This window comes from Budorcas taxicolor, chromosome 5, assembly GCF_023091745.1.
Source record: "Budorcas taxicolor isolate Tak-1 chromosome 5, Takin1.1, whole genome shotgun sequence".
NCBI lineage: Eukaryota > Metazoa > Chordata > Mammalia > Artiodactyla > Bovidae > Budorcas > Budorcas taxicolor.
Window position 1 is genome coordinate 135,091,979 of NC_068914.1, and position 23,019 is coordinate 135,114,997.

General features: G+C 38.5%; 1 protein-coding gene across 1 annotated transcript in view; it reads right to left on the reverse strand.

Moving 5' to 3' along the window:
* Positions 1 to 23,019, reverse strand: part of PIK3C2G (phosphatidylinositol-4-phosphate 3-kinase catalytic subunit type 2 gamma) — a 444,386-nt gene that overhangs the window by 172,461 nt on the left and 248,906 nt on the right. The window contains exons 20-22 of the mRNA XM_052640675.1: positions 9,022 to 9,114; positions 7,464 to 7,593; positions 993 to 1,129 (exon numbers count right to left, since the gene is read on the reverse strand). Coding sequence (XP_052496635.1) covers positions 993 to 1,129; positions 7,464 to 7,593; positions 9,022 to 9,114 — 360 coding nt within the window. The remainder of the gene's footprint in view (positions 1 to 992; positions 1,130 to 7,463; positions 7,594 to 9,021; positions 9,115 to 23,019) is intronic.

The following is a 23,019-nucleotide window of genomic DNA, read 5'->3' on the forward strand; positions in this document are numbered from 1 at the left end:
CTTTGTGTGAATCAGAATAAAGGCGTCCCTACCTCTCTAGGGGACCATGCTTTGGCAAGTAGGGCAAGGCCTGGCTCTAGTCAACTCATTCTTTCATCTAGGAGCCCTGGTTGAAGGAAGAATCTGAACACTGTATACTGCAGGCTAGATGCCAGGGTAAAGTGGGAAAAATGTTTGTGGTCAAATGGAATATTACATTTTGTAAATTCTGAGATATAAAAAATGAAAACTCTATTACACATTCTGAAAACATTAAAAGAATAAGGCATGAGAAAAGAGAACTTGGCAGAAGAAAATACATTGCAAAGGAAGGAGGGGGATTTATAAAAATTATAGATTATGGACAAATAGGCAGAGCTAACTTAGAGAAGGTAGTTTCTGGAAGCATCATCTCATGTGAGATTGCTGTAAGGGCAGCAGCTAAGTCTCTATTGATAGCCCAGAATTTCCACCCAGAGGAAAAACCAAACACAGAAATTTTTACCGAGTTAATATACCAGTCCCTTGGACTGCAAGAAGATCAAACTAGTCAATCCTAAAGGAAATCAACCCTGAATATTCATTGGTAGGACTGATGCTGAAGCTGAAGGTCCAAATCTTTGGCCACCTAATGCGAAGAGCTGCCTCATTGGAAAAGACCCTGGTGCTGGGAAAGATTGAAGGCAGGAGAAGGGTGTGGCAGAGGATGAGCATCACCTATTCAATGGACACGAATTTGAGCAAATTCCAGGAGACAGTGAAGGACAGGGAAGTCTAGAATATGGCAGTCCGTAGGGTCAAAAAGGGTCAGACATGACTTAATGATTAAACAACGACAACAATATACCATTTAAACTGTTATTACTAGGCTGATGTCTGAGTGAATTAGAACTCAAGAGAACTCAAGAACTCAAGAGAACTCAATTTATTTTTTCATAAATCAGAATATCTAATGAGCTAGTGTATATCCTTATTTAAGTACATCATTTAAAATTAGCTACAGAAGGACAAACCTTTTCATAATCCGCCTTTAAAGGGTTGTGTTGACTGAACCATTTTTTGATTGTATTTTCTTTCAGGGGTCCTATCGGTCCAAAACGGCGATGGATTTTTGCTAGGGTTACAGCATCAGGCACCATCTGCACCAACCCTGGGTGATAAAAAAGAGATTATGGAAACAGCTCTTTTTTGCAGGATGAAGGATATTTAGGAAACACATCTTGATCTAGGTAACGACAACAACAGTTGCTAGCATGACTTGGATTACCCCCCTCACCCTGCTTTTTTTCTTTTTTCAAATTTTCTTTTCTGAAGGAGTCTTACCTAGATGGTATTCCTTCTAAATTTTCCTAAATCCTGGGGAGTGATGAGACTACTTGTATTTGGTCAGATGTATCAGAAACATCTATTTCTACTAGACGCTTAGATGTTCCATTAAAACAATAGTAGATGGTCTCCCAGAAACCTCACTGAGTCAACAGAGTAGTGAATTAATTAATGTATGGCTTGTACATGCATTTAGAGTTTAAAGGAAGACATTTATACTTGTATAACAAGCACATTTATGATATAAGTGAATCAAATATAATCTACATGACAAATATTTCAAATATACTATAAAATCAATGTTTGGGTTAATAAAAGCTTCACTTACTAGTTTGACTTCTAGGAGTGAACAGAGTAACTCTGTAGTAAATATGTACAGAGCCAGCTACGCTTTCCTTCTCAGTCAATATTAAAGGGTAGCTATGATAATTGTTTAAAGGAACATACATTGATTGAACTTCAATAGGACCTTTGACCCACTAACCATCAAGACTTCTTTTCACTGTGTTCCTAAGGCTATTGGAATGTAAATATTTTCAAACCTTCTGATTTTTATTCTGTACAGAACAGCAATTTAAACCCAGTATTTAAAATTCTCCTAGGAATAATGCCCCCCAAACAACCTGTAATCTACAGTTCTGTAAATAAAGTCATTGAAAGAAATTAAGAGTTGAGGATTTCTGATTTCCACAATCTTTGACAGTTGCAAAAGTTGCAAACACAAATGCCCCAAGAGATCAGGGACATAAATGTAACTATATGAAAAGAGAGACAGTTAAGTTTTAAAATTTGACTGTTTCATGTCTACCTTAAAAATATTCAAATTAAACAACAAATGAGTAGATCATAGTAATGGTAGGCAGAACCCTTATCTGTGTTGGATTTGGCCAGTGGCAGCTGGTTGTAGCCTTCATCTCTCTCTCTCTCTCTCTCTCTCTTTTTTTTGGCAGCCTTAATCTTGTAATATTCAGTAGCCCAGCCCAGGGGTGACCATTAGGCATCTACATTGCTGGATCAGAGAGAAACTTAAAACATGGAAAGTGGGAATAGAATGCTACAAAAAGTAACATATTAAAATCAATTTGTTGAAAACAAAAAAGAAGGAAATGTAACACCCCAGAGATAAATCCTGGTAATATCTTTAGTATAATTTCTCCCTTCCTGCCTGACAGTATTTGGCTCTTGTGCAGGTATTCCCTTGCTTATAGAAATAGTGACTGTAAAACTTAACATTTGATAGTAATATAATTACTTTGGAAACAGTAATATAATTCCTTTATTCCAACCTGAAATTTTCCTCAATTCTCTCCATTTAACACTTTCTAACCGAAAACCATGGCACCTGGTTCCGTGGTGCTTCATTGCCACCTCGCATTTGTTGTTCAGTCACTGAGTCATGTCTGACTCTTTGTGACCCCATGGACTATAGCCCACCAGGCAACTCTGTCCATGGGATTTCCCAGGCAAGAATACTAGAGTGGGTTACCATTTCCTTCTCCAGGAGGTCTTCTTGACCTAGGAATCAAACCCGCATCTCCTGCATTGGCAGGCAATTTTTTACCACTGAGCCACCAGGGAAGGCCCTGTACATCTGACCACACCCTAGACTAGGACGTAGATTAGTGCCCTTCTTAGATATGGTACTGTAGCAAAGCCAGTTATGCATCAGACCTCATTTGTCTTCAGGGAATTAATCATTGCTAAATCCCAAGTCATTTATCATAAGTCTTTCATTGCTGACTACCTTGAAAACTTTGTACCTCATTTATAACAATCATGGTGGCTAAATTCTGCCCATTAATTCAAACCATAATTTACATTTTTATACATTTTAAGCTACTGTGTATTATACACCTTTTAAACACTTCTAGCATAATTCTGTGCACATTGGGTAACATGTGTGGTTCCAATCCCATAGTTCTGTATACAGCATTTCTCAAAATTTAATGCTCATATGCATTGCCTGAGGATCTTGTCAAAATGTAGGTTATGGTTCAGTAGAGTGGAAGTGGGGCCTGAGATTCTGAATTTCTAACAAGTTTGCAGGTGATGTCATGTCCATAGGTCACACTTTAAGTAGCAAGGTTCTTATGGAGAAAACTTTTTAAGATGGTATCATACAAGGTGTGCATGCGTGCTTAGTCATTAAATCGTGTCTGACTCTTTGCAACCCTATGGACTGTAGCCTGCCAGGTTCCTCTGTCCATGGGATTTCTCAGGCAATAATACTGGAGTGGGTTTCCATTTCCTTCTCCAAGGGATCTTTCTGACTTAGGGATTGAACTCACATCTCCTGCATTGGTAGATGGGTTCTTTGCCATTGAGCCACCAGGGAAGCCCCCATCATACAAGGTAGTGGTTCTCAAAAAAAGGTGCCTGAGACTGTTCTATACATCTGTACGGGGAGGGAGAAAGGAGGGAGCGTTCAGGATGGGGAACATGTGTATACCTGTGGTGGATTCATGTTGATGTATGGAAAAACCAATGCAATATTGTAAAGTAATTAACCTCCAATTAAAATAAATAAATTTATATTTTAAAAAAAGGTGCCTGAGAAACACCAGAGCAGCCTTTTGTAATGATTGAGACTGAGCCTCTCCACCTTCCATTTCCCTCCCCACCCCTGCCCAGTGGAGAGCTTGATTTAGTAACCTGGCCGGATCCTAGATGTAACTGCTCCATTTTCCTAAATAATTTTTATCCCATCAAATCTGGAGCAAATTTAGAACAATGAAATAAATCTTAAAGAAATTTTATCTGCTCTGATAATCTCTCCCAAAGTTCCTACAACACCATATCCCAAGTAGTCATGAGAATTATCAATAATGTTGATAAAGTTATATTAACTTGTGGCCTGGAGTATACTCTGCTTAAGACCAGCAGCCCTGTTTAGGTCATTTTAGTATCCCCTATCTTACTTTGTGACAGGTGTCCCCAGTGGTTCAGCAGTAAAGAATCCAACTGCAATGCAGGAGACATGGGTTTGATCCCTGTGTCAGGAAGATCCCCCGGAGAAGGGGATGGCAACCTATTCCAGTATTCTTGCTTGGAGAATGCCATGGACAGAGGAGCCTGGCAGGTTACAGTCCATAGTGTCACAAAGCATTGGCTACTAGGGACTTAGCACACATGCATTTTACTTTGTGACATTTCTTGAGAACAGTAGATATTCAATAACCCTTGGAACCTGATTAAAAAATGGAACCTAAATGCCAAAAAAAAGACATTTGCTTTAATGGTGGCCATTTCTGTGGAAGAAGTATTTTTCCATTATAATCTTACAACTAAAGAATCTGTTGGTAGATAGTGGGGAAGAATAACTTGTTTGCCTAATTATATCTGTAACTTTGGGCAAGTCTAGAGTTATTTTTAACTTATACATCATGAGAAACGCTGGACTGGAAGAAACACAAGCTGGAATCAGGATTGCCAGGAGAAATATCAATAACCTCAGATATGCAGATGACACCACCCTTATGGCAGAAAGTGAAGAGGAACTAAAAAGCCTCTTGATGAAAGTGAAAGAGGAGAGCGAAAAAGTTGGCTTAAAAGTCAAAATTCAGAAAATGAAGATCATGGAATCTGGTCCCATCATTTCATGGGAAATAGATGGGGAAACAGTGGAAACAGTGTCAGACTTTATTTTGGGGGGCTCCAAAATCACTGCAGATGGTGACTGCAGCCGTGAAATTAAAAGACGCTTACTCCTTGGAAGAAAAGTTATGACCAACCTAGAGAGTATATTGAAAAGCAGAGACATTACTTTGTCAACAAAGGTCCGTCTAGTCAAGGCTATGGTTTTTTCAGTGGTGATGTATGGATGTGAGAGTTGGACTGTGAAGAAATCTGAGTGCTGAAGAATTGATGCTGTTGCAGTGGTGTTGGAGAAGACTCTTGAGAGTCTCTTGGACTGCAAGGAGATCCAACCAGTCCATTTTAAAGATCAGCCCTGGGTGTTCTTTGGAAGGAATGATGCTAAAGCTGAAACTCCAGCACTTTGGCCGCCTCATGTGAAGAGTTGACTCATTGGAAAAGACCCTGATGCTGGGAGGGATTGAGGGCAGGAGGAGAAGGGGATGACAGAGGATGAGATGGCTGGATGGCATCACCGACTCGATGGACGTGAGTTTGAGTGAACTCTGGGAGTTGGTGATGGACAGGGAGGCCTGGCGTGCTGCGATTCATGGGGTTGCAAAGAGTCGGACACGACTGAGCGACTGAACTGATCTGAACTGAACCGAGGGTTATTTTTGCTGAATTATTTGATGAACGTTGAAAGTTTTAGTCTCCATTACCTTCCTATGATTGTAAACAGAGTAACAAAGAGATGGAATTGAAAAATTACACTGAGATTATTGCTGTGTTCAATTTCTGAATAAAAAGTAATCCATGTAAGCTTGGCCTATCTGAGCCTTGGCTCATTCTTACCCTTTCAACATATTAAGAAATGAAAGAATTAGGTTACTTATGTGAGAAAAGGGAGAATAAAACTGAAGGAAAGTACCTCTGAGTAGCAGTAATAAAAGACTTTCAGGACTTAGGACGTTAGAAGCTCAGGAGTGGCTCACTTGGCATGGAAACAAGGGCCCTACTATTAGAATCGAAATAATTGGGCAGTTTGACTTGTAACAGTGACCCTGAACTATCTAGCTGCAAGTTAACTAGGAGATGCTTCCATGTTTAGCTTCTAAAATCTTGAATCTCAGTTGGCTGGGGGACTGAGCCTAGTGATGGGACCCCAGGAACTAGAGGGTGCCTGGAGGCAGTAACAGTTTGTCTTTTAAGATGATGGGTTTAAATTGTAGTTCTGTCTGAATTAAAAACAACAACAACAACAACAACATAATCCCTTTTCCAATTTTATGATTATTTTATCCCTTTATTTATGCAGATATACGTTCTATGCTGCTGCTGACAAGTGCTCAGTTTTGTCTGACTCTTTGCAACCCCATGGACTGTAGCCCTGCCAGGCTCCTCTTTCCATGGGTTTTCCAGGCAAGAATACTGGAGTGGGTTGCCATTTCCTTCTCCAGGGGATCTTGGCAACCCACGGATTGAATTTGGGTCTCTTGTGTCTACTCTACTGGCAGCAGATTCCTTAGCAGTAGTATCACCTGCGAAGCCCATATCTTCTATATTTCATACCAATTAATTTAATGAAATTTAAAGTGGCAATGGCCACATGTAAAAAAATTATGATACCTTAGAAATTATTTCTTCAATTTAGCATGATTGTAATTAAGTGCAATTTTTACTTCTGATGTCTGCTTATTTGTGTAGATCCTCAACATTTTATTTTCATTGAAAATGTGTACATATGTAATTATATTTCCATATTAATGTCTTAGCTTTATAAAGAGAAATGCTGAAGTAAGTTCAAAGTTTGCATATAGATCATCTTTGATTATTGATATCACACTGTACTCAAAAGTCTTTCAGAAACTAAATGCATGTTTATAACTTATTTAGAATTTTCAGAACTCCTTTAAGTGTTTGCAACTTTGTAAATTTTATCTTAACTGGAAACAACTATAATTTTTATGAATAAGCAGACCTTTCTACTATCAGCTTGAAAATGAGAAAAAAATATGAATTATTAATGTAAATAATCCTTAAAGACACTCAAAAGAATATTACAGTTAACATTTGAGTTGTCAGAGTCCTGATTAATATTTGAAAGGACATTATGCTTTATATAAATCATCTTTGTTTATTGTTTTTGAAACTAATTCTTTTTTTTTTTTAAAGACGAATGACTATGTTTGGGGCTTCCCAGGTGGTGCTAGTGGTAAAGAACTAGCCTGCCAAAGCAGAAGACATAAGAGATGCAAGTTTGATCTCTGGGTTGGGAAGATCCTCTGGAGGAGGAGGCAATGGCAACCCACTCCAATATCCTTGTCTGGAGAATCCCATGGACAGAGAAGCCTGGCAGGCTACAGTCCATACAGCCAGTCACTTGATGATATTAAATCATCTTGGCTTATTGTTTTTGAAACTAATCCTTTGTAAAAGAAAAAAGAAAAGAAAGAAGAAGAAGAATGACTATGTTTAGTTCTTTGGATTTTAAAATTTGTCATCTAAAATGAAAGTTGTAGAAAGTCTGAGAGCATATTACCAATAAGATAACTAATGAAGTCAGCTTTCTAATCTATACTGACCTTGGCCTTTTCCTGTGGATAGACATCTATAAATGATCATTTGCATATCCAGGCCCTCCTGCAGCCAAATATTGTCCATCACTTGAATAATCTGCAGAACAAGCATATCCTGACGGAGATCATCTCCAGCCTGTTAGAAACAAAATTATAGACTCTGAGTTTTTCCTTGAATTCCATTGAAAGTTTTCAACAACAGTATATGTCATTTCCTTCTCTGAATAACTTTCCAGCCTGACTTAGGGTGGTTTCAGTTGTCCTGTTAGCACTAAGAGTACCCTGTGTTTCTGATAGAAGATTAAAGAAAATAAGAGCTTTCTTTTAAATGATTATAGAAGCTTCAGCCATTAAATTAGAAGTGTCTTGGAATGTTGCTCCCTGATAACAATCTTTCAATTTACTATCCATGTGCAGCCTCTTAACCTCAAAGTCTGGTGAAGAGAGGCTAGACAAACGTTCATCCAAATTTCAAACTCAGCCAAGAGACATCTTTCAAAGGGAAACATATTTGATGTGCTACAAGTTTATACACTGATACACAGTTAGATTACCTGGAGCTTCTTGACTGGGAGTATAAATAGCACATATATGATTCATCAGACTTTGGCTCATTGGCTTTTCTTACTTTGAAGGCAGTTATAAAGTTTTCAGAATAAATGGCCTTTGATAACAAGAAATCATAAAGGAGTTTTTCTAGCGTAGGTGAAGGAAATGGAAAATGTCCAAAGGGGAAGGACAGTTCTATGCTGTTAACTATTAAGAGGCTCAGTTTTGAAAATGCTTTCTAAATTATATGCAGAAGACTGTGCCATGATGAGATTTTGTGTGGTCCTTTTTCCTTCACCAAAAATGCAGTGCTGGGGGAACTCTTAATGCTTGAGGTTACACAGATCACAGCAAAAATATGGGTGTACTAATAAGTGTGATCCTTAAACTAGTCAGAATTGAATACAAATTCCACTCTGAGACCTTGTTTTCTGGTTTGGCTGAGTCATTTAACATATTAATCGAATGCCTGGCAAATGTTTCCTTTATTCCTATTGAACTGTATGTAACTTTTTACTCTACTGTCCCATGGGATTCATGATAAAGACGGATATGACCCATATTTATGTTTCATTTTAAAAGAAGATAACAACCCAAACTACTAAAATAAGCAAGTACTCACTGAGAAGAATTTTATGTTAAATCATATCATTTGAGTTGCAGCTGATTTTGATTCAAATTTAATATGGAGGCCAAAAGAAGACTCTCCCTCCCCTAGAAACTTACCACAATTCTGCTTTCTGTACTACTCAAAAGGGATAATATTTCATTGTTTGAAACATGCCTCCCAGAGTTTTGCACTGAAGATTCATTGGCTTTGAGCCAGTAATGTTGGATTTATTGCCAATCATGGTAGGGCATGTACTATAATTCTGTGAAAATGTGGAATCAAAAATAACTGGGATCTTCTGTGCTGTTGCCAGAGGAATAGAGCTATACTAATTTATTTTTCTGAGTAATAAATCAATAGTCCTATCTATGGGATCAATGTGATGTTTCAGGAGAGCTACTGTACCTTAAAAATGACACTGATGTTTTTGCCCATTGGATTGGCATTAATGAAAGTAATCTTCAACGGCGAAGCATTAGATGTGAAATATGAACATGCCTACAGGACAAAAGCAAGAGAAATATGGTGAGCAAAATAAAGCAAAAAGAACAGTTTGAAATCATGGCCCCAGCAGAATCTGTTATATGAGCAAATATAACACATATGAATAATTTTTACACTTTGAAACAAAGAAACATATTCATTAAAAAAAAGACTTTAGTCTACCAACCAAAGCTTTCATTTGTAAACTAAAAAGCCAGCTTTTCACCAGGTTGTAAATCTTCAAGGACATTTTTTCCTCACTGAGCAGTGATGGTGTGGAGGGGGTTTACATAAACTAAGTAGGATGTAGGTATTGTGCTTTTGCTGGTTGGTTAATATCTAAAAGATGAAATTGCTATTTAAAAAAGTATATTTCCTTTTCATTCTTTCTGCCCAACAGCATATTTTAAGGAAACATGGATACAGAGTTAAGAAAGACTTGAATACAAATTTGGACTCTGATACAGAGGGAAGTGGGCTTCCCAGGTGGCTCTAGTGGTAAAGAACATGCCTGCCAGTGCAGGAGACATAAGAGATGTGGGTTTGATCCCTGGGTTGGGAAGATCCCCTGGAGGAGGCCATGGCAACCCACTCCAGTATTCTTGCCTGGAGAATCCCTTGGACAGAGGAGCCTGGCAGGCTACAATCCATAGGGTTGCAGAGTCAGACATGATTGGAGCAACTTAGCGTGCACGCACAGTGTGAAGTAAGCCATAAAGAAAAACAAATATTTTGTATTAACACATATATATGGAATCTAGCCAATCCAGCCAATCCATCCTAAAGGAAATCAGTCCTGAATATTCATTGGAAGGACTGAAGTTAAAGCTGTAACTCCAATACTTTGCCCACCTGATGTACAGAACTGACTCATTTGAAATGACAATGATGATGGGAAAGATTGAAGGCAGGAGGAGAAGGGGATGACAGAGGATGAGATGGTTGGATGGCATCACTGACTCAATGGACATGAGTTTGAGCAAGCTTCAGGAGTTGGTGATGGACAGAGGGCCTGGCGTGCTGCAGTCCATGGGGTTGTATAGTCTCACACGACTGAGTGACTGAACTGAACTGATAGAATCTAGAAAAATGGTACTGATGAACCTTTTGGCAGGGCAGGAATAGAGACGTAGTTGTTGAGAACGGACTTGTGGACACAGTGGAGGAGGAAGAGGGTGAAACAAAAGGAAAGAGTAGCACGGATATATATACTACCACATGTAAAATAGAAAGCTAGTGGGAAGTTTATAACAAAGAGAGCTCAGCATGGTGCTCTGTGACAACATAGAGGGTAGGATGTGAAGGTGGGAAGGAGGTTAAACAACAATATGTATGTTGTTGTTGTTTAGTTTCTGAGTCAGGTCCAACTCTTTGTGACCCCATGGTCTGTAGCCCTCCAGGCTCCTTTGTTCATGGGCTTTTTGAGGCAGGAATACTGGAGTAGGTTGCCATTTCTTTCTGTAGACAATCTACCTGACCCAGGGATCAAACCTGTGTCTCCTGCTTGCCAGGCAAATTCGTTAGTCCTCAGCCAACTTGGAAGCCTGAATACACACACACAGACACACACACACACATCAGTTCAGTTCAGTCACTCAGTTGTGTCCTATTCTTTGCGACCCCGTGGACTGTAGCATGCGAGGCCTCCCTGTCCATCACCAATTCCTGGAGTTTACTCAGACTCATGTCTATTGAGTAAGTGATGCCATCCAACCATCTCAGCCTCTCTAGTCCCCTTCTTCTCCTGCCCTCAATCTTTCCCAGCATCAGGGTCTTTTCCAATGAGTCAGTTCTACCCATCAGGTGGCCAGAGTATTGGAGTTTCAGCTTCAACATCAGTCCTTCTGTTGAACACCCAGGACTGATTTCCTTTAGGATGGACAGGTTGGATCTCCTTGCAGTCCAAAGGACTCTCAAGAGTCTTCCCCAACACCACAGTTCAAAAGCATCAATTCTTCGGTGCTCAGCTTTCTTTATAGTCCAACTCTCACATTCATACATGACTACTGGAAAAACCACAGCTTTGACAAAATGGACGTTTGTTGGCAAAGTAATGTCTCTGCTTTTTAATATCATTTCTAGGTTGGTCGTAACTTTTCTTCCAAGGAGTAAGCGTCTTTTAATTTCATGGTTGCAGTCACCATCTGCAGTGATTTTGGAACCCAAAAAGTAAAGTCTCTCAGTGTTTCTATTGTTTCTCATTTATTTGCCATGAAGTGATGGGACTGGATGTCATGATCTTAGTTTTCTGAGTGTTGAGTTCTAAGCCAACTTTTTCACTCTGCTCTTTCACTTGCATCAAGAGGCTCTTTAGTTCTTCATTTTCTGCCATAAGCGTGATGTCATCTGCATATCTGAGGTTATTGATGTTTCTCCCAGGAATCTTGATTCCAACTTGTGCTTCATCCAGCCTGGCATTTCGCATGATGTACTCTGCATATAAGTTAAATAAGTGGGGTGAAAATATACAGCTTTGAAAATACACAGCCTTGATGTATTCTTTTCCCGATTTGTAAACAGTCTGTTCCTCCATGTCCAGTTCTAAGCGTTGCTTCTTGACCTGCATGCAGATTTGTCAGGAGGCAGGTCAGGTGGTCTGGTATTTCAATCTCTTGAAGAATTTTCTACAGTTTGTTGTGATCCACACAAAGGCTTTGATGTAGTCAATAAAGCAGAAGTATATGTTTTTCTGGAACTCTCTTGCTTTTTCAATGATCCCGTGGATGTTGGCAATTTGATCTCTGGTTCCTCTGCCTTTTCTAAATCCAGCTTGAACATGTGGAAGTTCATGGTTTATGTACTGTTGAAGAGTGATTTGGAGAATTTTGAGCATTACTTTACTAGCCTGTGAGATGAGTGCAATTGTGCGGTAGTTTGAGCATTCTTTGGCATTGTTTTTCTTTGGGATTGGAATGAAAACTGACCTTTTCCAGTCCTGTGGCCACTGCTTAGTTTTCCAAATTTGCTGACATATTGAGTGCAACACTTTCATAGCATCATCTTTTAGGATTTGAAATAGCTCAAGTGGAATTCTATCATCTCCATTAGCTTTGTTCATAGTGATGCTTCCTAAGGCCCACTTGACTTCACATTCCAGGATGCCTGGCTCTAGGTGAGTGATCACAACATCGTGGTTATCTGGGTCATGATGATTCTTTTTGTTCTTCTGTGTATTTTTGCCACTTCTTCTTAATATCTTCTGCTTCTGTTAGGTCCATACCATTTCTGTCCTATATTGTGCCCATTTTTGCATGAAATGTTCCCTTGGTATCCCTTGAGATCTCTAGTTTTCCCCATTATATTATTTTCCTTTATTTATTTTTAAAATTAATTTTTTATTGAAGGATAATTGCTTTACAGAATTTTGCTGTTTTCTGTAAAACCTCAAAATGAGTCAGCCATTGGTATACATATATCCCCTCCCTTTAAAAACTCCCTCCCATTTCCCTCCCCATCCCACCCCTCTAGTTTGATACAGAGCCCCTGTTTGAGTTTCCTGAGCCATACTGAACTCCTGTTGGCTATCTATTTTACACATGGTAATGTAAGTTTCCATGTCACTTTATCCATATATCTCACCCTCTCCTCCCCTCTCCCCATGTCCATAAGTCTATTCTCTATGTCTGTTTCTCCACTGCTGCCCTGTAAATAAACTCCTCAGTACCATTTTTTAGATTCCATATATATGTGTTAGAATACAGTATTTATCTTTCTCTCTCAGACTCACTTCACTCTATATAACAGGTTTTAGGTTCATCCACCTCATCAGAACTGACTCAAATGTGTTCTTTCTTATGGCTGAGTAATATCCCATTGTGTCTATATACCACAACTTTATCCATTCATCTAGGTTGCTTCCATGTTCTATCTATTGTAAATAGTGCTGCAATGAATAATGGGATACATGTGTCTTTTTCAAGTTTGGTTTCCTTAGGGTATATGCCTAGGAGTAGGATTGCTGAGTCATATGGTGTTTTTTTCCCTAACTTTTTAAGGAATCTCCATACCATCTTCCATAGTGGCTGTATCAATATACGTTCCCACAAACGGTGCAAGAGTGTTCCTTTTTCTCCACACCCTCTCTAGCATTTATTGTTTGTAGACTTTTTGATGATGGCCATTCTGATCGGTGTGAGGTGATAGCTCATTATAGTTTTGATTTGCATTTCTCTAATAATGAGTGATGCCTTGGAGAGGGAAATGGCAACCTACTCCAGTGTTCTTGCCTGGAGAATCCCAGGGATGGGAGAGCCTGGTGGGCTGCCGTCTATGGAGTTGCACAGAGTCGGACACGGCTGAAGTGACTTAGCAGCAGCAGCAGCAGCAATAATGAGTGATGTTGAGCATCACTCATTTGTTGATCGTGTTTGTTAGCCATCTGTATGTCGTCTTTGGTGAAATGTCTGTTTAGGTCTTTTCCCCACTTTTTGATTGGGTTGTTTGTTTTTCTGGTATTGAATTGTATGAGCTGCTTGTATATTTTAGAAATTAATCCTTTGCCAGCTGTTTCATTTGCTATTATTTTCTCCCATTCTGAGGGTTTTCTTTTCATCCTGCTTATAGTTTCCTTTGCTGTGCAAAAGCTTTTAAATTTAATCAGGTCCCACTTGTTTGCTTTTGTTTTTATTTCCATTATCTAGGAGGTGGGTCATAGAGGATCTTGCTTTGATTTGTGTCATCGAGTGTTCAGCCTATGTTTTTCTCTAAGGGTTTTATAGGTTCTGGTCTTACACTTATGTCTTTAACCCATTTTGAGTTTACCTTTGTGTATGGTCTTAGGAAGTGTTCTAATTTCATTCTTTTATATGTAGCTGTCCAGTTTTCCCAGCACCATTTACTGAAGATGCTGTCTTTGCCCCATTGTATATTTTTGCCTCCTTTGTCAAAAATAAGGTACCCATAGATGCATGGGTTTATTTCTGGGCTTTCTATCTTGTTCCAATGGTCTACCTTTCTGTTTTTGTGCCAGTACCATACTGTCTTGTTGACTGTAGCTTTGTAGTATAACCTGAGGTCAAGAAGGTTGATTCCTCCAGCTGCATTCTTCTTTCTCAAGACTACTTTGGCTATTCAGGGTCTTTTGTGTTTCCATATGAATTGTAAAATTTTTGGTTCTAGTTTTGTAAAAAATGCATTGGTAATTTGATAGAGATTGCATTTAATCTGTAGATTGCATTTAGTAGTATAGTCATTTTCACAATATGGTTGTGAAAGAATATAATTCTTCCTACCCAGGAAAATGGAATATCTCTCCATCTGTTTATGTCATCTTTGATTTCTTTCATTAGTGTCTTATAATTTTCTGTGTACAGTTCTTTCTTCTCCTTAAGTAAGTTTATTCCTAGATTTTTAATTCTCTCTGTTGCAATGGTGAATGGGACTGGTTCCTTAATTGCTCTTTCTGATTTTTCATTGTTAGTATATAGAAATGCAAGTGATTTCTGTGTATTGGCTTTGTATCTGGCAACTTTGCTAAATTCACTGATTAGCTCTAGTAATTTTCTGAAACTATCCTTAGGGTTTTCTATGTATAGCATCATGTCATCTGCAAACGGTGAGAGCTTTACTTCTTTTCTGATCTGGATTCCACTTATTTCTTTTTCTTCTCTGATTGCTGTAGCTGGGACTTCCAGAAATATGTCGAATAACAGTGGTGAAAGTGGACACCCTTGTCTTGTTCTTGATCTTAGGGGAAATGCTTTCAGTTTTTCACCATTGAGAATAATGTTTGCTGCTGCTGCTGCTAAGTCACTTCAGTCGTGTCTGACTCTATGCAACCCCATGGACTACACAGTCCAAGGAATTCTCCAGGCCAGAATACTGGAGTGGGGTAGCCTTTCCCTTCTCCAGGGGATCTTCCCAACCCAGGAATCAAACCCAGGTCTCCCACATTGCAGATGGAATCTTTACCAGCTGAGCCACAAGGTAAGTCCAAAAGCGGATATGTCTCCTTTGAGTCGGAGTTGAACCAGTGACCTAAGGATGTCTCTCGGTTAGAATGTCAACTACAATCCTCCGCTCTACCAGTTGAGCTATCGAAAGGACTTAGGGAAAAGGAAAGACATAATGTTTGCTTTAGGCTTATCATATATGGCGTTTACTATATTGAGGTAGGTTCCTTCTATGCCCATTTTTTAAAAGTTTGAATCATAAATACATGCTGAATTTTGTCAAAGGCTTTTTCTGCATCTATTGAGATGATCATATGGTTTGTCTTTCAATTTGTTAATAAGGTGTATCACATTGATTGATTTCTGTATATTGAAGAATCCTTGCATCCCTGAAATAAATCCAACTTGATCATGGTGTATGAGCTTTTTGATGTGTTGCTGAATTCTGTTTGTTAAAATTTTGTTGAGGACTTTTGCATCTATGTTCGTAAGTCATATTGGCCTGTAGTATTCTTTTCTTGTGTTGTCTTTGTCTGGTTTTGATATCAGGGTGATTTTGACCTCATAGAATGAATTGGGAAGTGTTCCTTCCTCTGCAATTTTTTGAAAGTGCTTTAAAAGGATAGGCATTGGCTCTTCTCTAAATGTTTGATAAAATTCTCCTGTGAAGCCATCTGGTCCTGGACTTTTGTCTTTTGTGGCGGGGGGGGCGGAGATTTTTGATCACAGTGTCAATATCAGTGCTTGAAATTGGGTTGTTCAAAATTTCTATTTCTTCTTGATTCAGTTTTGGAAGACTGAACTTTTCTAAGAATCTGTCCATTTCTTCCAGCTTATCTATTTTATTACCATGTAGTTGCTCATAAACGTCTCTTATAAGCCTTTGTATTTCTGCATTGTCTGTTGTAACCTCTCCTTTTTCATTTCTAATTTTGTTGATTTAATTCTTCTCTCTTTTTTTCTTAATGAGTCTGGCTAAGGGTTTGTCAATTTTGTTTATCTTCTCAAAGAACACACTTTTAGTTTTATTAATCTCTACTATTGTTTCTTTCATTTCTTTTTCATTTATTTCTTCTCAGATCTTTATGATTTCTTTCCTTCTACTGATTTTTTTCTTCTTCTTCTTTTTCCAGTTGCTTTAGGTATAAAGTTAGGTTGTCTATTTAATGTTTTTCTTGTTTCTCAAGGTAGAATTGTATCGCAATAAACTTCCCTCTGAGAACCACTTTTGCTGCATCCCTTAGGTTTTGAGTTGTCATGTTCTCATTGTCATTTGTTTCTAAAAAATTTTTTTATTTCCCTTTAGATTTCTTCATTAACCTGCGGTTATTTAGAAATGTGTTGTTTAATCTCCATGTGTTTGTGTTTCTTACAGCTTTTTTCTTGTAATTAAGATCTAGTCTCATAGTGTTGTGGTTGGAGAAGATGCTTGATATGATTTCAATTTTCTTAAATTTACTGAGGTTTGATTTGTGATCCAAGTCTATCCTGGAGAATGTACCATGTGAACTTGAAAAGAAGGTGTATTCTTTTGCATTTGGATATAATGTCCTGAAGATATCAATGAGATCCATTTCATCCTGCGATTCATGGGGTCGCAAAGAGTCGGACACGACTGAGCGACTGAACTGAACTGAACTGAACTGATCATTGAAGACTTGTGTTTCCTTATTAATTTTCTGTTTTGATGATCTGTCCATTGGTGTGAGTGGGGTGTTAAAGTCTCCTACTATTATTGTGTTACTGTCAATTTCTCCTTTTGTGTCTGTTCATGTTTGTCTTATGTATTGAGGTGCTCCTATGTTAGGTGCGTAGATATTTACAATTGTTATGTCTTCCTCTTGGATTGATCCCTTGATCATTATGTACTGTCCTTCCTTATCTCTTGTAATCTTCTTTATTTTAACGTTTATTTTGTCTGGCATGGGGATTGCTAGTCCAGCTTTCTTTTGCTTTCCATTTGCATGGAGTGTATTTTTCTATCCTCTCACTTTCAGTCTATATGTTTCTTTGGGTCTGAAGCGGGTTTCTTGTAGACAGCATATATATGGATCTTGTTTTTGTATCCATTCAGCCAGTCTGTGTATTTTGGTTTTAGCATTTAATCCATTTACATTCAAAGTTATTATTGATATATATATGTTCCTATTGCCATCTTCTAATTGTTTGGGGTTGATTTTGGAGATCTTTCTCCTTCTCTTGTATTTCTTGACTATATAAGTTGGTATAACATTTGTTGTAAAGCTGGTTTGGTGGTATTGAATTCTTTTAACTTTTTCTTGTCTGAAGAGCTTTTTATTTCTCCATCAATTTTCAATGAGATCCTTGATTGGTACAGTAGTTGGCTGTAGATTTTCCCCATTCAGTACTTTAAATATATCCTGCCATTTCATTCTGGCCTACAGAGTTTCGGCTGAAAGATCAGCTGTTAAGCATATGGGGTTTCCTTTGTATTTTACTTGTTCTAATCCCTTGAATTTATTTGTTTACTTGTTGCTTCTCTCTTGCTGCTTCTCCTTTTAATATTCTTTCTTTGAGTTTAATCTTTGTTAGTTTGATTAGTGTGCTTCTTGGTGTGTTTCTTCTTGGGTTTATCCTGTACGGGACTCTTTGTTCTTCTTGGACTTGATTGGCTATTTCCTTTTCCATGTTGGGGAAATTTTCACCTATAATTTCTTCAAAAATTTTCTCATACCCTTTTTTTCTCTCTTCTTCTTCTGGAACCCCTATAATTTGAATGTTGGTGCATTTGATATGGTCCCAGAGGTCTCTGAGACTATCCTCAGTTTTCTTCATTCCTTTTACTTTATTCTGGTCTTCAGAAGTTATTTCCACACTTTTATCTTCCAGCTCACTGATTTGTTCTTCTGCTTCAGATATTTATTGATTCCTTCTAGAGTATTTTTAATTTCCATATGCTTATTCTTTAATTCTTCTAGGTCTTTGTTAATTGATTCTTGCATTTTTTCTGTTTTGTTTTCGGGGTTTTTGCTCATCTTTATTACTATAATTCTGAATTCTTTTTCAGGTAATTTCCCCATTTCCTCTTTGTTTATTTGGACTTCTGTGTTTCTAGTTTGTGCTGTCATTTGTGCAGTATTTCTCTGCCTTTTCAGTTTGTCTTTAAAGTTATTGCATTTGATGTCTCCTTTTCCCAGGCTTCGAGGAAACTTGAATTCTTTCCTTGAAGAAGGTTGAATTCTTTCTTCCTTTTTATTTCTGCCCTCCTAAGGTTGGTCCAGTGGTTTGTGTGAGCTTTGTATAGGGTGAGATTTGTGCTGAGTTTTTGTTTGTTTGTTTTTCCTGGGATGGGCAAGGCTGAGTGAGATTGGTACTCCTGTCTGCTGATGATTTGGTTTGTATTTTTGTTTTGTTTGTTGTTTAGAGGGGCTTCCCTGGTGGCTCAGTTGGTAAAGCATCTGCCTGCAATTCGGGAGACCCAGGTTCGATTCTTGGGTTGGGAAGATCCCCTGGAGAAGGAAATGGCAATCCACTCCAGCACTCTTGCTTGAAAAATCCCATGGACGGAGGAGCTGATAGGCTACAGTCCATGGGGTCACAAAGAGTCGAACACGACTGAGCGACTTCACTTTCACTTTGTTGTTTAGATGAGGCGTCCTGTATGGGGTGCTACTGGTGGTTGGGTGATGTCAGGTCTTGTATTCCAGTGGTTTCCTTTGTGTGAGTTTTCTCTATCTGATACTCCCTAGGATTAGTTATCTTGTAGTCAATGGTCTTGGAGTCAGTGCTCCCACTCCAAAGGCTCAGGGTTTGATCTCTGTTGTGGCACATCTCATTTATGTGATGAGGTGCCTATGCCTGTCAGTGGCTCAACAACCTGGTTATTTAGTTATTTTAGAGCTCTCAGTCCACCTCCTTGATTTATTCTCCTGGGAAATAGCAATACATTCCAAGACCAGAGTAATATCTCTATATGTATCTGACTGTGAGGCCCCACCTGAGGTTCTGCACATCTCTGGGCACCGTGCAAATTTCCCCCTGATCTCAGAAAACAGCTCCCATGTATTTTCCTCTATTATTTGCATTGATCACTGAGGAAGGCTTTCTTAGCTCTCCTTGCTTTTTTTGGAACTCCATTCAAATGGGTATATCTTTCCTTTTCTCCTTTGCCTTTAGCTTCTCTTCTTTTTTCAGCTATTTGTAAGGCCTCCTCAGACAACCATTTTGTCTTTTTGCATTTATTTTTCTTGGGGATGGTCTTTAGCACTGCCTCTTGTACAATGTCACAAACCTCCATCCATAGTTCTTCAGGCACTCTATCAGATCTAAACCCTTGAATTTATTTGTTACTTCCACTATATAATCATAATGGATTTGATTTAGGTCATACCTGAAGAGTCTAGTGGTGTTCCCTTTTTTCTTCAATTTAAATCTGAATTTGGCAATAAGGAGTTCATGATCTGAGCCACAGCCAGCTCCTGGTGTTTTGTTTTTGTATGTATGCATATTTATGGCTGATTCACATTGCTTTGGCAGAAACCAACACAATGTTGCAAAGGAATTATCCTCCAATTAAAAATAAATTAAAAAAAATTTGGACTCTGCAACTTATCAACTGTTAACATCTTGGACAAATTACTTAAATGTTTTTGCTTGTGTGTTAGTTGCTCAGTTGTGTCTGACTCATTATCCCTATTTCACATTGGGAAAAATGTTTGTATCCTAATGTAATATAGGGATAAAAATCCTACCTCATACAATTTTGTAATAGGTATATGAACTAATGGATATAAAATAGCTTTTACAATGTCTGATATTAATCAGGTACTTCTAAAAGATTAATGCATTTTTTTCCCTTTTTGTTAATGAACATTTTCTTATCTTTACAAATAACAGTACAACATATATTTCCTATTCTGATGTTTTTCAATTATACTTTACATTTTATCTTCACCTAAAGCTGAACAATATCATAAACAATATCGACTGCTTTCCATTATTTTCCTTTTATGTGCTTACAATTCTTCTAGTGCTAAAGGTTATATGTTTTTAGGTTATTAGAGAGTTCATGTTGACAGTGAAGAATTAAATCAATACTAAAAGGAAAAGGATTTGATACTTTCAACTTATCAACTTAGTAAAAATATGACATCAATACATTTTGAAGGATCAGTTTGAATGTCATTATTTCTGAGAAGTCTGAAATGGGTAGAAGAGAGGAAAGGATCTATTTCTTAACCTATCGATGTAAATCTAACATAATCCCCAAGCAAACAGAAACCCTTGTTTATTGAATCAATTTGAGTTTTACAGTGAAAGGATGAGGCTGCTTGTTAAGTAATGAATTCTTGCTGCAAGAATCAGTCAATCAGTGAATATGACCTTATGTCATGGTATTCAATTAGAAAGCTCAGTATTGGGCCACAGTCTAGACTAGTGGTTTTCAAATTCTCCTCATTCAACTCTAGGGATGAGAGGTATGGGGGGAGGTGATAGTCTTTGAGGCATGCCAAGTCCAGGGAAGAGACAAAGAGCTAAGAGACTGAGCCCCTCTTTGTAATTACATCACTGAGAAGGATTGTGCTTGCATTGTTTCATATTTTGGTTTTCAGATGCAGTCTGTTTTTTGAGAGTCACAACAAAAATACCATACACTTGACAACTAGTATGCACAAACCACTGCTGCTGCTGCTGCTAAGTTGCTTCAGTCGTGTCCAACTCTGTGTGACCTCATTTCCTTCTCCTACACAAACCACTATCTATATGCAAATAGAAAGAGGCACCATATCTACCTCTGAAAGAGCTTGTGAAAAGTTGCTATGAAAGTATACAAACATGCATTAAGTCAAAAATAATTTACAAGGCAATGTAACATAGTTGAATGAGGAAGCATTTGAAGAAGAGAGTATTTCAGAGATGAGCTGAATTTGAAGATTGTGAAAGACATAGATTAATAAACAGGTGAAAGAAAAGGTTTGCTAGATAGGAAAAGGCAAACAAAGACACCTCAGAGTAGAAGTTAAAAGTGGACTGGGAAGGCCATAACCAAGAGATAGGAAAGAATAAATCAAAGTCTTAGAGTATAGTTTATAAAAATGATGAGATAAAGGAGCTGGAATAGAGAAAGATAAGAAAGGTTAGAATAGGGAAAGGATGATATGACTTCTCTTGTTGTAAAGTAAATACTGCTGAAATAGATTTAAAAGAGATTTTTAAAAGGAAAAGAAACCTATTAGTAAATGAAAAGTCTGGTCCTTACTTTCCCAGGAATAGAGAAGGATTGCATTGTTATTCCCACTCTCTTATTCTATCCATCCCTTAGTGAAATAGGAAATGGTCCATTGTGATTAGTGGTCAGAATGAGAGGTAGGAGTGAGAATTCTTCTTATAAAGAAAGCTTAGCCAAACCTAAGAAGACTTTTGCTTTCTGTCTTGAAGGGCCATGTTTTAAGAAATGGATTGAACCAGGCCTGAGTGCTTCTCCCTAGTGTAGTTAACTGATGGTGATTAAACTAGAATGCTGACTGCGTGTGCAGGCTTTCCCACGCTCTCTCATTCATGGGACTTCTCTCCAGAGTGACTTCTGACACACGATAAGCTCAGTATTGACTTTTCCACCATCACTGCATTTATCAGCTTTCTCCCCAGATGGGCTCTCTGATGTCCTAGAGGACTGGCGGTATAACCAAAGACCTTCCCATGCTCATTATTACATCCATAGGACTTCTAACCCGTGTGAATTCTGTGATATATAATGAAATGTGAGTCTCAACTGTGTATTTTCCATTTATTGTGCTTTTGATGGTGTGAAGTCTGTAACATAAAGTAAGATATTTACTAGACTAAATGCCATGCCATGCCACATTCAAAAGGCTTTTCTCTGGCATGAATTTGCTCCTAATCAACAAGCTTAGAGGTCTGACTGAAGGCTTTTCTACACTGCCAATACATATGTGCTTGTTTCCTGGCATGGAGGACCCAGTGTCAAGTAAGACTGACCTTGACTCTCTTATTTGACACTGAATTTACTCTGACTGAAGGCCTTACTACATTCCTGACACTTGTAAGACTTCTCCCCAGTGTGAACTTTCTGGTGGTCAGTAAGATTTCTATCAAAACAGAGAGCATTCCCACATTCATTTCAACATAACATTTGTCACCTGTATGAAGTGCCTGGTGCTGTGAAAAGATTCTACTCTGAAGGAAGGCCTCCCACACTCATGATATTCTGAAGACTTCTCCCCAGTAAGGGCTGTCTGATGTGCCTCTGAGAGAATGAGGAGTGAAGGCGTTTCATGTTCGTCACCTTGATGAGGTTTCTCCCTGTCTAGTATTTACTGAGATGGGAGGAGTGGTGACAAGTCTCCTCACATTCACTTTCATAGAATCTGTCCCCTCAGTGGGTGCTCAGATAAACCACTGGCTGAGGGGTTTCTCTAAAGCTCTTAACATACTCATTATATTCCCAGAGGTTCTTACAAGTATGGATTCCCTGATGGTCAACCAGATGTGCGTTCTGACTAGACTTTTGCTGCACTTATGGCACCTTCAGAGGTGATGTGTGTCCCTTCAGACCTCCTTGCTGTTCAGTAGGACTGAGAACAGACAAATATTCTGCCAGTGAGAGCTTCGCCTGCCACTTTCCCTGTTCATTGCTATATGCACAGCAGAGCTGACCAGAGCATATGGGCAAGAGATGGCTCCACTTGGGGCACTTGCCAGCCTCAGGAAAAGTGCTGATGGCTGTGGGTTGCTGTAGGGGAGGAACGTGGTCTCAGCCACAGCACTTTGGGTGCTGACTGCTGGGCTAGTGGGGACCTTGGCTTGGCCAGCTCACCTGGACACTCCCACAGCCACCCAGGAGAGCCAGTGCTCCACATCCCCAAGGCCTGCACGAGGCATAACTGATACATAATTTTAATTGAAAAAAATCTTTCTATTTCTTAAACAATAACAACAAATCAAGAAGGCAGAAATAAAAAATAGCATCTGGCCTCCACAATCTCCATTGTTCTTTCTATGTATTACTCATGTGGCTGCTTAAATGACCTAGTTATTTATGTAAAAA